Source organism: Ailuropoda melanoleuca, chromosome 10 (assembly GCF_002007445.2).
Source record: "Ailuropoda melanoleuca isolate Jingjing chromosome 10, ASM200744v2, whole genome shotgun sequence".
Taxonomy (NCBI): domain Eukaryota; kingdom Metazoa; phylum Chordata; class Mammalia; order Carnivora; family Ursidae; genus Ailuropoda; species Ailuropoda melanoleuca.
In genome coordinates, this window is record NC_048227.1 from 23,307,825 (window position 1) to 23,323,036 (window position 15,212).

The 15,212-nt window shown below is 47.4% G+C and overlaps 2 protein-coding genes across 4 annotated transcripts in view; one reads left to right on the plus strand and one right to left on the minus strand.

Moving 5' to 3' along the window:
* The window catches only part of ACSM5 (acyl-CoA synthetase medium chain family member 5), a 106,530-nt gene that overhangs the window by 88,226 nt on the left and 3,092 nt on the right, over positions 1–15,212 (minus strand). The gene's annotated exons all lie outside the window — the stretch shown is intronic.
* Positions 1,321–12,830, plus strand: UMOD (uromodulin). The gene is made up of 10 exons (XM_034670300.1): positions 1,321–1,414; positions 2,593–3,369; positions 3,471–3,578; positions 4,820–5,028; positions 5,989–6,137; positions 7,211–7,456; positions 9,921–10,083; positions 10,805–10,886; positions 11,608–11,649; positions 12,769–12,830. Exons 1-10 carry the CDS (start codon positions 1,321–1,323, stop codon positions 12,828–12,830), a joined length of 1,932 nt encoding a protein of 643 aa, XP_034526191.1.

Consider the following 15,212-nt stretch of genomic DNA (forward strand, 5'->3'; position numbering starts at 1 on the left):
GCCCTGCTTTGCTTATATCATCTTAGTTAATCCCCATGACAAAATGCAGTCAGTTACCATCTGCCACTGTGTTTTCAAAATACAGGTCACGACCCATTAGTAGATCATGAAATCGTTTGTGGATTATATCCAAAATTTTCTTTAATTAAATGTTATAGACTATGTCAGCAAGCAATGCCTACAGTAATAAGAATTTTTTTATAAAACTTCTATTTTGCATGTGTGTGTGTCTGTGTGCGTGTATGCATGCACGTGTGCACCCATGCATATACACAAGCAACTACACCAGATTATGGCAAAAAATATTTTCCTTATAGCAGACTGTGGTCACAAAGGCTGGGAAAACACAGCTCCAGAACACAAGTTCTTTGATCACAGGGACTTCAAGCTGAGCCTGGCACATCACAGGCACTCAGTTTGTGAAAGCAATGATCCGTATTTCATAGATGAGGAAACTAATTCTTAGCGAACTGAAATACCTTGCCCAGTGTTATATTGTTAGTGATTAGTAAAACAGGGATTTGGATCCTGGTGGCAGGCTCCAGGTGCCACACATTTAACCACGAGTTACTACCCTAGTTTGCTGCTGTAAAAATTGAGGCTATAGTAATACCCATCTAGGATTATTTCACCAATTGAGTGAAATAATAAGTGACCGCTCTGGAAACACTAAATCCACTGTGAAGATGGTGGATCTTGGAGTTGCTTATCCAAAGCAACTTCTTTACAATACATGGGTTGCCATGAAGTCAGGGATCTTGCCTGCCCTATTCATTGCCTTCCTTGGTGTGTATGTGTCGTTCCCTGTTTGGCACATGGTAGCTACTCAATAAATGTTTGTTGAATGGATAAATGGATCTGGGCAAGTTGAAAGTATCCCAGCGGGGGATCAGGAATGGGCTGTGAAAACCCAAAGCTTACCTCCAAAAAGATGGTGAGTCCAGAACACACTATCCCTGATGCTTCCTGTTCCAAATGAGACTCGGTTTTCCAGATGCACTGAGACTGGGGGAGCAGAGGCTAATATGTGGGTGGAAGTAAGGGTGGGGTCACAGATGGGAAAACCACTGAAGCAAGGGCTACAACACTGTACACTTTTTGTAGTTCATATAAATGGCATCTTCTGGAGTTGTGCGGTGCACGACCAAAGCACTCCTCCCAACTGTGGGGAAGTGAGTTAGATCATGCATTTATCCCACCCATCTCTGTTCCACAGGACTCCAGCCATCACAGACAGGGAGGAAATCTCAAGGGGTCAACCTGTCCTTGCCTTTGGGCAGGTCCTCCCCAGATCAGAAGTAGCTGTGAAGAGCAGAAAGAATGGGGCAGCTTTCCTCCCCAACCTCGGTGTGGATCGTAGTCATGGTAACCTCTTGGGTCCTCAGGGCAGCATCCACTGACACCTTGGAAGCAAGTAAGTGGGGTGTGTGTGTATGTATGTGTGCAGGGAACGATGCTGCTGTTAACAGAGGAGGTCTGGCTCCCTCTCTTATCACGCTTAGAATTTGATTTATTCTAAATCCATTTTTTATACTTCAATGTATACAGGGACTCGGATGGGAGTTTTGTTAAAACACAGATTCTGATTCAGTAGGCCCTGTGTAGGGCCTGAAATTCTGCATTTCTGACAAGCTCTGAGGTGATGCTGATGCTGATGCTGTGATCCTTGGATCACACATTGAGAGGCAAGAGCCTAGAATACCACTACGGTCCCCTGGCACTTTACTGGAAGGTCAGGAACATATTCAAACACACGGGAGGGAGATTTGAACACACCTAAGTGGCTCCCAAACACCTCCCCCTGCACTCTTAAGAGGTCATTCCACTAGGCCTTGCATTATCCTCATCTAGCTCTCAGTTTCTCCCTGGAGAAGGGAGCTGGGCGTCTCCCCTGAGCTGGAGTACCTTGGGGCACCGTAAATGCCATTTCACTATCATGGTTAAGAGGTTAAGAGCATATACTCTGTGGTCCTGCCACCTATTGTGTCCTGGCTCTTCTGCTCCCAACAGAGTAAGTGGCTGAAACCCTCTAAAGCTCAGTTTGCTCATCTTTAAAATAAGGGTAAATACAAAGGCGATCCCACAGGGCCATTGGGGAGGATTCAATAGATAATGAGTCAAAAGCACAGATCCCAGTATCTGGCATAAGTGCTTAAGAAATGACAGCTTATTATCTTTATTGTTTTTATTGTCATGGAGGATGTCACACAAAGTGTGACTGCCCCTGTCAGGGAGAGTTGGGGAAGTCTTCAGAGCGGAGGCAGGGAAGACCTGAGCAAAACGCATTAAATGTTCAAAGATGAGGAAGGGGCGACAGGGTTACCTAAATCCTACCGAAGTGTCAAGAACTCTGTTATTATTCCTCCGGATGTGGAAATGTGGATATTTTAAAAGAAGACACAGTTTGAAAGCAATGCTTAACACAGAAAAATGCACAGTGGAATCATCAGGGGAGTTTTGTTTAGTTGTTTTGGAGGGAGTCATCCAGGGACCAAGTCTTAAAGAACATGGCACCCTCAGGGATGCAGGAGGACTCTAGAAGTGACCACTGGCCCAGCTGCCCCCACTCAGGCTGGGCTCTTCTGTCCACAGGAAACTGCTCTGACTGTCACAGCAATGCCACCTGCATGGAGAATGGGACTGCTACAACATGCTCCTGCCAGGTGGGTTTCACTGGCAATGGCCTTGTGTGTGTGGACCTGGATGAATGTGTCATTCCTGGAGCCCACAACTGCTCCGAGGACAGCAGCTGCGTGAACACGCCGGGCTCCTACATGTGCACCTGTTCTAACGGCTTCTATCTCACGCCCGGACTGGGCTGCACCGATGTGGACGAGTGCGCCAAGCCGGGGCTCAGCCACTGCCACGCCCTGGCCACCTGCATCAACAGCAAGGGCAATTACTCGTGTGTGTGCCCCGTGGGCTACCTGGGGGACGGGCAGCACTGTGAGTGCTCCCCAGGCTCCTGCGGGCCGGGATTGGACTGCGTGCCCGAGGGTGACACGCTCATGTGCGTGGACCCGTGCCAGGAGTACCACATCCTGGATGAGTACTGGCGCAGCACTGAGTATGGGGCAGGTTACACCTGCGACTTGGGCCTGAGCGGCTGGTACCGCTTCATGGGGCCGGGTGGTGTAAGCCTGGCAGAGACCTGCGTGCCTGTCCTGCACTGCAACACAGCGGCACCCATGTGGCTCAACGGCACACACCCGTCCAGTGACGAGGGCATAGTGAACCGCACAGCCTGCGCCCACTGGAATGGCCACTGCTGCCTGTGGGAAGCGCCTGTCCAAGTGAAGGCCTGTGTTGGTGGCTACTATGTCTACAACCTGACCGCGCCCCCCGAGTGTTATCTGGCCTACTGCACAGGTGAGTGGTCGTCTCCCCCTAGCCCCCACCACAGACCTGGGTGGGCACCATGGGAGACCGGGGAGCATCCCTGTTGACTGACAGTGTCTGTGATCCTGCAGACCCCAGCTCCGTGTTGGGGACATGTGAGGAGTGCAGTATTGAAGAGGACTGCAAATCGGAAAATGGCACATGGAGGTGCCAGTGCAAACAGGACTTCAGCATCACTGGTGAGGCCAGGGGAAGAGGGCAACATGTTGAGAAATGTCAGCAACTGGGGGAGGGACACATTCCTATGTGTGAGCTGGGGACACGTGGGGATGATGCAGGGATGCATATCATCCTATCTGAGTGAAAAGTGGGTCCAGTAATATGTCAAAACCAGGAGAAGCTCTCTGGGCTCCTGCACTCCTTTTAGTCGACCCCAAAGCTCCCAGAGCTTGGGGGACCTCCTTACCCCCAGCCTTTTTTCTGAGGCTCCCACACCACAGCATAGGTGGCTGCCACTTTTGGCCTCAGGCTGCTAAAGCCCTGTTTCTGCAGCTCAAGAACACAGGACTGCTGGCGACCAGCCTGCAGTCTCTAGGGCTAGGGCCCTCCACTGACCAGCAGAGGATCCTGAGCAGGGCTCTGTGGGTCTCCAAGCCTCAGTTTCCCCATATATACAATGACTGAAGCAAGATAGTATCTCTCAAACTTCAGCCATGATTTTAGTTATATCCAAGTACCAATTTTACAACTTTGTTTTATCCAAGTACTACCTAGACTGTGGTTTTTATTATTAACTTGTTCCTCTTTAAATTGGCTGACTCCTTCTTTTAAATAAACTTGGGACATTATGGTCACTGCTACATCTATCTATGGCAAATAACACTTACCTTAGATAGAAGGCAACAGTAAAAATGAATACAATGAGAGAAAATTATTAAATTCCAGCAGCTGTGTAATACTTCAATTCTAAAAAGGTAAAAAAAAAATCCAGCTGGATGTCATTGTGTGTCCCAAACATTTAGCCTGATTTCTGCGTTCTGTTGTTTTAAAAGGGAAATTAGCAAGTATATAGCATTAAAAACATTAGTAGCTAGTGTGGACTATCTCTTTGATATAGAAAGGATGGAAAAATACTGTGATTAATGTGTTAGTTTGTTTGTTGTTTTGTTTTATTGAGATTCAGTGTATTTAATGCTGGGGGGTGAACAACCCGAAAATAATACCGTTTTTTGTATACAATCCACACTTAGGGTAACATGGAGCTGTTGGTTGGCCACTTGGATCCGTCCAGTGATGCTCAGAATCCAATCTTGTGTCTCTGTCCCTCTGAGAGAGGAGACCACAGCAAGATGAGACAGAGGCTAATCTGAGTGCCCCTAGCTGGTGGCCAGCCTGACCAGCTGGGCCTGGGTCGTGGGGATGTGCTGGATCCTGAATTGTGGTCATAGGTTTCCAATCCTGCCTTCCCTGCCCATTTCAGATCTCTCCCTCCTGGAGCGCAAGCTAGAGTGTGGAGCCAATGACATCAAGGTGTCCCTGAGCAAGTGCCAGCTGAAGAGCCTGGGCTTTGAGAAGGTTTTCATGTACCTGCGTGACAGCCAGTGCTCAGGCTTCAGTGAGAGGGGCGACCGGGACTGGCTATCTGTGGTGACCCCAGCCAGGGATGGCCCCTGTGGGACGGTGATGATGGTATGTCCTGGCTGACATGGGACAGGGTTGGAGCACTGCCTGGTTCGAGCCCCAGCTTTACCATTTCCTAGTCATATGAGCCTGGTTGTGACTCAGTTTCCTCAACCCTAAAATGGAATAATGATACTAGTACTTACTTCACAGGGCTGTTAAGAGGATTAAATGAGCTAATGTGTGTGAAGTGATTAGGACACTGACCAGCACAGTGTAAGTGTTCAATAAATGTTAGCTTTAAATAAAGAGAATGATCCATGATGACAGTTCCCCACTTTACAGATGGTAACGGAAGGGCCCGGACAGGGCAGTGATTCCTCTAAGCCAGCAGGTATCAGCACTGGGCTCAGAAGCAGGTCTGTCTCTCTTGGGTGGTCTTTGAAGGCAAGGTCTGAATCACGAGTGCTCAGAGAACCAGGACCTCACCTTCAGAAACCTCCTCAAAAGGGACCCAGAGGTCAATGTTTGAGTGGAACACTGCTTCTCCAACTCCCTCATCCCCCAGGAAGAAAAGGAAAGAAGACAAAAGGAAGGAAGAAAGAAATTATTATTTGCTTAGCACAGCATGTGAAATTCCGGCATTAATAATGAGTCTGGACATGGTTTTTAGTCTTTTTGGTGTTTGAGAAGAAGCGTGGCCTAATTTGAAGAGCTCAGGCTTATTAGATCCCACGTATTGTGGGTGAGTTACTCAAGAGTTACTCCGTTTCTATGAACCCCCATCTCCTCATCATGAGGCAGGGAGTTAGTAGCCCTGCCTCTTAGGGTCATTGAAGAAGCTAATGCAGTCATGCAGGAGGAGCGTTTACCTCAGGGCCTAAGTCATAAATGGCTGCTGTCATTGTAACTTTTGATTATGACAGCTGAAAGGGCAGCTCACAGGGGGCCAGAGAAACTCCTTTGGTTTTGAGTCCTACTCAGATTCTCATGCTCCTTTCTCCTACTCCCACCCCCCCCCCAATACAGAGGAATGAAACCCATGCCACATATAGCAACACCCTCTACCTGGCAGATGAGATCATCATCCGTGACCGCAACATCAAAATCAACTTTGCGTGTTCCTACCCCCTGGACATGAAAATCAGCTTGAAGACCTCCCTGCAGCCAATGGTCAGGTGCGGCCAGAGAGGGTCCTCAGTGCCCCTGGCCATCTCTACCCCCACAACCACTTAAGCACCAGGTTCTCAGCTTCCCTGTTAACTGCCAGCCATAAGGAGCTGCGTGGGGGGACTGGGAGGCAGTATTTCCAATGGAGGAGCCCAACCAGGAAGTCTGGAGCCCAGATTCAAATCCAGGCTCGGTCACATACTAACCAGATGGCTCTGGAAATTGATAGCCCCACTCTGGGTGTCAGTTTCCTCATCTGTGAAATGGATTTAGCAGTACCTGTACTGCCTTTCTTAGAAGCACAACAGTGCTCGGCATGTGTGAATTAAATATTAGGGTCTCTGGCTTATCAGAGGGGCAGGGTGGTTGGACCAGATGGAAGGAGGGAAGGCTCTTGTCCAGACCTTCTACTTATATGATACATAAATCATATGCCATTTTTGGACCTTAGTTTCCTTCCCTCTCTATAAATAGGAATTTGATTAAAGAGGGGTTTACAAATTATGCCTCTTAGAGTTTGAAGGTCTTTAAGGAAAGACTTCTGTGAAGTCTCATCAGTGTAGCTGTTTTCAATGTGGTTAAAAATAACCCATTTACAAAAGCCCTCTTTTCTTCTTTAGGTGGACCCAGAACTCTGACCTAGGCTGTAGGGACTCATAGACATCCCTTTTAATTGTTCCAGGTTAAGACCAAAGAAGGCATGTAGGTGACTCCCTTGAGAATTTGTTTATTGGACTCCTTGAAGGCAAGGGCCGCCACGTGAGGGGGATGGACATGTTACAAAAGATGTGGTCTATGGATCAGCAGCACCAGCATCACATGGGAGCTTGTTAAAAATGCAGAACCTTGAGCCCCACCTTAATCTACCAAACCAGAACCTGCATTTCAACAAGATCCTGAGGTGACCCAGTCTGCTCAACACAACTGGCAGCCATTGCAGTGGTTGGTGGGTTCCGGTCCTCCTGCTAAATAAACATGCAGAGAGCTGCCAGGGACCACCTGGGACTGCAGACCAGAAAGGGTGGCCCATCTGTTGCTGTTCTCAGCTCTGGTTTTCTCACCAGCCCCTCTCCCCCTACAGCATCCTAAACATCAGCGTGGGAGGGACAGGCATGTTCACCGTGCGGATGGCACTCTTCCAGAGCCCTGCCTACACACAGCCCTACCAAGGCTCCTCTGTGACCCTGACCACAGAGGCCTTTCTCTACGTGGGCACCATGCTGGATGGGGGTGACTTGTCCCGGTTTGCACTGCTGATGACCAACTGCTATGCCACACCTAGCAGCAATGCCACAGACCCCTTGAAGTACTTCATTATCCAGGACAGGTAAGGCCCGTGGATGGAATTCTGGAGCAGGAGGGGGCAGCCTTTGGGTTTGGATTTGGATTTGGAGGAAAGTACATCTTTATATTCATTAACCCCTAGCATCACCATCCGTTATGAACATAGGCAACAAACCACAGAAGTATTAGCAGGACACGTGAAAACATTTACACATGTCAGTACTTTTTAGTTAGTAGAATATTAGAGCTTCTACTAGAAATTATTATTTAATGTATTACCAAATATATCCTTATAAATATATGTATTTATAATAGATACATAGATATATAATGCATATATCAAATGCTCTAATATTTTGAGAACTATGCTTCAGTTGAACTGGTTTCCTTTATAATCTTAGGTACTTTATGCATTTAAAACATTATTTTTGAAGAGGGATGCACGGGCTTCACCAGAAGGCTCTAGGTATCCAGGACTCAAGAAAAGGTTAAAAAACCTGGCTGAAAGGTGCACCCACCCGGAGTAGGGAGCAAGCTGGCACTTGGCTGGGAGGACTGAGCTGGAGACACAGTTAACCAAGGACCAACTGTAAGAGGGAGGACACAGGTGTGCTGCTTTTCACTCCAGGGGCACTGGAGAACCGTGCACCACACTGTGAGGAAGTAATTCACATTGCCATTCAAATTGGAATAGATGTCTTTGGAAGCTTACTGTGTGACAGGCTCTGTAGATAGCACAGTGAATAGAAGGGACAAAACTCTCTGCCCTCATACAGCTGATTTTCTAATAGGGGGTCTAACAATTAAACAAGATGAAATATGTAGCATGTCAGTGGTAGGGGGGCTATAGGAAAAACCCAAATCAGGGAAAGGGGAGGGGCATATGCTATTTAATAGTATAGTCAGAAAAAGCATTCCTGAGAGACCTATTCCTGCTTCAGCTCTTAGAATCTGTCTGGTTACATCAAGGGAAAAGTATCATCTGGGTGCTCATCTGACATGCATACCTCTCTGTTATCGCTAATCCCCTCTGCAAAAGAAAGAAGTCTGTTTTAGGGCCTTCCACTGTGACAGGAGCTAACTAAAATTTAATAGCACTGTTTTACTTTGTATTTTTCTGTAAATGGTCATGTTGTGCTTATGGTAAGTGACGCTGGCTTGCTATCTGTGGTCAGGATCCAAAGATTCTGCTAAAAAAATAGATGTATTCCAATAAAAATCTATGTATATTTAATGCAAATAGCAAGCAAATTATAATAATACAGATGCTGGGAAACACAGGAAAACATACACGAAGGTAGTTTCTAGGTAAGGCCAAAAAAGCAAATTTGGAAAGGGACACTGATGGAGATCGGAGCATCACAGAGATTTGGGTTCACATTTTGGCTTTGCTATTTCTTAGTCTGCAGACACAAGTCATCTCTTCTCTCTGAATGTTCATGTTCTCATATGTGAAATGGGCATAAATAATTCCTACTGTGCAGGGATTTGTAAACTTTTTTTTTTTCCGAGTAAAAACATTGAGATACTTGAAAAGTTTTGAAAAAGAAACAGGGAGAAATGCTGGGTGTGCCTGTGTTTGTCTGTCTGGGCATGTGTGGGAGCTAGGTTGGGGAGCACCAGTCCAGGAGGGGTGCCGAACATCTCAGGATGTGTAAGGAGGAGCCAGTGAGGGGCTGGAGGGGACACCTGGATGCCCTGCTCAGGTAGCATGCAATGGGGTTTTCGGGGGGTGGGTCCCCTTAACCTCAGGGCTTTTATTTTGCCAAGTGGAGTCTGCACTCTCATAAACATATCTGAATTGTCTGAACAAAGCAGAGAGTTCCCGTCTCAGTTCTTCCTCTGTGAAGTCAGCATTCAGTGCCTCTCCTAAATCAATTTTGAGCAAATCGTGTAAAATAGCAGAGAAAATGCCCAATTTGCCTGCCTTTATGTTCTGATCCAGCCCAGCACACACGAGTCTCTGAAGGGGCAATTCTGAGTTTCGGTGCAATTGTGTATTTTTATAGATGGGCACACACGTGTGCACGCACGTGCACACACACACACACACACACACTCCCTTTTGGTCACTGCCCCTTAGGACTTAGAAGAGTCCACTGTTACCATTAGAACCGGCACATAGGAAATAACCAACAAATGGTAGCTAATGATCCTGAAGTCACTTCCTGGGAAATCAGAGGTGCTGACTTTATAGCACAGTTTCAACCCTGTGCTGATGACATTTTTATTTCAGCATTATATACACACATCATATACATGTAGCGTCTACTATGTGTCATATACTGTAGTATGCACTTGGAAAAGTTAACTCATTTAATCTTCCCAGCTCTTTTATGATATGGGTTACAAATAGTATTTCCTGTATACAGATGGGAAAACTGGGGCACAGAGAGATTACGTTGCTCAAGGACACATAATAGGTAGTGGAGTGAGATTTGAACCCAGGAAGTTTGGCCCCAGAGTGTTTGCTTAACCAACCACGTTATATGACTTAACCCTCCCAGATGTCCACGTACTAAGGACCCAACCATCCAGGTGGTGGAGAACGGGGAGTCCCCTCAGGGCCGATTTTCTGTCCAGATGTTCCGTTTTGCCGGGAACTACGACCTGGTCTACCTGCACTGTGAAATATATCTGTGTGACACCTTTACTGAAAAATGCAAACCTGTGAGTTACCTCCCCTCCCTTAGGCTGCCTGCCATGATCTCCCCCCCCCCCCCCCCCCCCCCCCCCCCGCCCGTCTCCCATAACTAAAGACATGTGGCCACAAGGCCTAAAAGAAAACAAACATTTTTGCTGTGTTTTTCTTTTAGTCCAGGAATAGAATGAGCAGTAAGATGGGGTAGGCAGAGCCAGGTAGAAGACCTGAGCCTTTCGGAAATCAGGCTGGATCAGTGCAGTGGGCGAGAGAGGGAACACAAGCAGGGGGAGTGGGAGAGAAAGAAGCAGGCTCATAGCGGAGGAGCCTGATGTGGGGCTCGATCCCATAACGCCGGGATCACGCCCTGAGCCGAAGGCAGACGCTTAACCGCTGTGCCACCCAGGCGCCCCAGAAGCTGACATTTTAAAGCACTAGGTGCACCTTACCTGTGTTAACTTTTTATTCTTTGCAGTAACTAAAGGGGAGGCATTTTATTAGCTCCCTTTTCTATATGGGGAGAGCAGCTCAGAGAACTTGTGACTTTCCTAAGATCATACACCTAATGAATGGTGGAGGTGGGGCATGAGTCCAAGTATACAGATCTCCCGACAACTCCTGCCTTGACCATCCTCAAACCCCAGCCTGAGGCAAGAGGAGACCCCCGTGAGGAGTGCACCCCACTCCCCGTGGCAGGAGCACATTCAGTCTCCCTCATGGAAGGGTTTCTTTATTGCCCTCTTCCTGCAGACCTGCTCTGGGACCAGATTCCACAGTGGAGGCATCATAGACCAAACCCACGTCCTGAACCTGGGTCCCATCACCCGGAAAGGTAAGAGAGCCACTCCCTCCCCCACATTTCTGGTGGGGAATATTCTCTGGAGAGGAGAAGGGATGACAGAACCTGGCATATGGATCTTACTGGGTTCTAAAGAAACGGAGCAAGTGGATTCTGTGGGACAAGGTGGACTACAAGCTGCCTTCCTTTTACCAGTTCCTAGTCATTCATTCATTCATTCATTCTATTGCCCTGTGCTAGTAGTTGGGGATCTTGTGGTGAGCAAAAACAGATACAGATTTGATTAACATGTAGCTTATAGACCAATGGAACAGTCATTATTCAGTTTGAAGAGGGATTAACCAAGAGTGGTCAGGGAAAGGGGGTGAGGGGCAGGGAATCCCAGGCAGAGGGTACAGCATGGACAAAGGGCCTGTGGTGGCAGGGGTGAGGGAGCGGGTAGCCCAGCCTGTTAGAGGAACTGAGAAAAGGCCAGGCAGGCTGGAAAGGGGAGGAGATTGGTATGGGATGAGCTGATGCAGGTGGGCCCAGACTACGTGGGGATTTATAGTTGTTGCTAAGGTTTTGGGCCTTTCTCCTGAAAGTAGTAGGGAACTCCTGAAGGGTCCAAAGCAGGGAAGCGACATGATAAGATCCAGATTTCAAAAAGACCACTCTAGCTGCAAAGAGAAGAACACACTGAAGGGATATCTCTCAGGCTTCTTGCCATCTCCATGCCTTCTCTTCGCACTGATCCTTCTCTTTCCCTTTGCAGATGTCCAAGCAGTAGTCTCGAGGGCTGCCTCCAGCAGCCTGGGTAAGTTCAGATTCGCTTTTCAGGGGAACCTCCACTAGAACCTTCCTCTGGGGCTTTTACATGTGGGCCCAGGATATGTTAGAGTGCCTGGCCTGCTTGGCCTGCGCTCTGAAGATGTGACTGCATCTGTAGAAATGCCTGGTCCTGGGGCTGTACATACGCACATACACTTGCGCTGTCTCACAGTAGTTCATACGTGCAGAAAGACACAGGTGTGCACGGACAGGCACACCAGAATGTACATCATCCAGACATGTTTGCGCACACACACACACACACACACACCAGGTCACATGCATATGTTCATATTTGCACATACAGATACACAGATAGCTGGAGTTGCATGCATGCATGCATATTTGCAAGGACACATACTTACACAAACTTACACCCGGTAGACATGCACACACTAGATCTATACCTTGGGTGCTTCCTGAAGCTTTGTGATTCCTCTCTAACACCTTTTTTAGGATTCACTCAACAGGTGACAAATATATGTTGAGTGCTGCTACATGCCATGGACCATGCTTAGTTCTGGGATGAACACACTAGAAAACAAGAAACCCTGTTTCTCTGCCTCTCTGACCGCAAAGGCCAGTGACAGGTGGCATTTCATGGCCTTTGATTTTCACAGACACTGACTTGTCTGAAAATCTGGATGAAAAATGAATTTATGTAACTTATCTTCTTGGCTCCGGGCATCTAGATATGAAGGAGTTGTTACACCAACCTAGTGTTTTACCTGAGCTAGGCCAACCCTGTACCAGTGAGCTTGGAGCTGAAGATTCAAGAAGTTCCTAAGAGGCTTATCCTCTGTGAAAATCCCAAGGTCACCAAGGATGGTTGAGTAGGTTGGGCACTGCACGTGAGTGTCCTTTTGAGAGGCTACCAATCCTAGTGCCAGAGGAAAGGCTGTCTTCTTCAATATGGTCCATCCGGGAGGGCACCTTTTTCTAACTGGTTTTCAGGGCAGATAAAGAGAAAGGTTCCCTTTTCTAACTGATCAGCCCAGAGAGGGTGCCCTTTCCTAACTGGTCAGTCTAAAGGTGGCATCTTATGTTAGTTTTGCACAAAGGCACATCAGTGCTAGCAGCAGCCCTGTAATTGCTTTCTTTGCAGAGTTCCTGAGGGTCTGGTTGCCTCTACTTCTGTCGGCCACCTTGGCACTGATGTCTCAGTGATTGGCAGCTGGAAACCCTGTGCTCTGTGGCTTCATTTCCTGCTGGCTGGGGATGATGCAGCTTAATGCTCCAGCCACAGAAAAGGGAGCTCACACTTCAGTCAACCTACTCCTCTTTCCCCCGCTTTAATCCTCGCTATCGCAAAACATCCTGTACCTTTAAATTCTGCCTTCTCTCAAGATGGGACTTGCGATGTGTCTGCACATAAGGCCCCCTGTCTCCTTAAAGAGTGTGGAAAAATAACAATAATTTTAAAAGCTCAGTCTTTGAAGTCATTCATTCATTCAACAAGTATTCATCAAGCACCTGCTATATCTAGGAACTGGTCAGAGTGCTGAGGATCCTGTGGTGAGCAAAAACAGGCTGCATCCCTGTACTCGTGGAGTTCACACCCTGGTTGGAGACTGGCTTCAACTGGTTCTGCTGTGTAACCTCAGATAAAATACATGATGTCTCTGAGCTTCATCCATCCATTCTTTCATTCACTCATTTATCCATCCATCCATCCATCCATCCATTTATTCAAGAAATATTTGCTGAGCACCTCCTATGTGCCAGCCCTGTGCTAGCTTCTGGGGTAGAGCAGGGAATGAGCCATGTACAATTCCTCCCCTCCTGGAGCTTACAGTCTGGCAGGAAGGGGAGAACTTGAATGGTTATTACAAGTGTGGCAGGCATGGCAGAAATGGAAGGTGTAACTAGGGGCCGCTGCTGCTGTATAATGGGGATAATAATGATGCTTTCACAGGGTCCATTCAGCTTTGCAGAAACATTTATGTGAGCACCCAGTACGTGCCGGGTACCATGACAGGTGTTGAGGAGACACGAGTGAATAAGACAGACACAGTCCTTATCTTCAGAAGTCTCACAGTCTTTAGAGGTGATGTACTGACATGTCCTAGGGTCCTCCTCCCTCTACTGCACTTGTCCCTCTCCATCCAGAAGATGTAGGTCTGTGTACATAGCTGCAGCAACAGCAGCAGCAGTGGAAAGTAGACCCGTTACCCTCATTGGGCAGGGCTGCTTCATAAGGGGGCCTCCAAGAGGCTCACTGAAGGTGCAATCAGAAACCAAGAGGCTGCTGGGCCCAGGAGACCCAAATATTCCAAGGGCTCTGGACTTCTTTGTCAAGGCTAGTGGAAGCCAATGCTGATGGGAAATGTCTTCTCTGACACCAGCTGCTTCCCGGGACTCCAGCTGTAGTTTTCCAGGACAGACCAAGGCCCTGTTGTGTTAGTAGAGCCTTCTGACCTCAGGGAAAACCACACGTGTGTATCAGCAAACACGGACTACGGGGACGAGTATCTTGAGTTAAAGGACCTCACAGGCAGACATGCAGATATGTGCCAAATCCCTATGCCTGCTGCCTTTATAGAAGAGCTTTACGTAGGAGGACTTCGGTGCTGAGCCCGGCCCTGTCTATGGTCAATACATGGTCAGTGGAGCCTGGCTGGATTGTGTGCATATTCACTTTGACCCAAGTACAACAGAACATGAAGAAAAATAAAAACAGGGGCCAAAGGCAAGAGCCAGGGAAAAGAAAACACATCAGAATTAATCTCTTTATCCCTCTGTTCCTTTTCTTTTCCTTTTCTTTTTCTTTACTTTCTCATTTTTTAAATCAGGTATTCAGCTCAGTATTCAATAGATATTTTAAACATAAATTCATTGCCGTGCACTTTTATAGGCACCACAGAAAAAGCAAATAATCAAAACAGAGCCCTTGCTGGTAAAGAGCTCATGTTTATAAGGGAGGAATACATTTAAACAATAATTATGTAAAATGTCATATGGGGACAAGCACTTTGGGGAAAAAAAAAGGAAGAGAATAGAGCTATGGGGGTATTATTTTATATAAGAAGGTCAGGGAAAGTCTCTCTGATAAGCAAAAGCTGAGAGAAGTAAGAGAACGAACCAGAGGTATCTGAGAAAGAACATTACAGGGAAGTGCAGAGGCCCTGAGGCAGGATCTTGTGTTTTCTCAGCAAGGTCTCACTAAGACTTGGACAGCCATAAATTTTGAGGCATTACTCACAGGAGAGGCTCTGAAGCATGCATGTTATTTTTTTTCCATTTGTTTACTCAGTAAGTACTTACTAGGTGCTGGTTAGAACTGTCGACAGGATTCCTGTCCACAAAGATCTTACAGCCTTCAGAGGGAGACAGACAAATTAGTAGGCAATTGAGTGGGGATTGGAATCAGCCCAGAGAGGCATAGAAGCAGAGAAAAGATGCACCAGCAAGCCTGTGGTGTTCAGGAAAGTCTTCCTGGGAAAGGTGGACCTAAATATGTGGTAGGAGGCCGGGCACAGTATGATCTAGGCAGAGGGAATAGCACATGCAAAGATTGGGAGGAGGGGAAGAGTTCAGAGAGCCACAGAT

Excerpts from the sequence above, each read along its gene's own strand:
- UMOD (XM_034670300.1), top strand. The coding sequence starts at position 1,321 with ATGGGGCAGCTTTCCTCCCCAACCTCGGTGTGGATCGTAGTCATGGTA. Across the intron at positions 1,415-2,592 it reads CACTGACACCTTGGAAGCAA|GAAACTGCTCTGACTGTCAC; the intron begins GTAAGTGGGGTG and ends TTCTGTCCACAG. Across the intron at positions 3,579-4,819 it reads ACAGGACTTCAGCATCACTG|ATCTCTCCCTCCTGGAGCGC; the intron begins GTGAGGCCAGGG and ends TGCCCATTTCAG.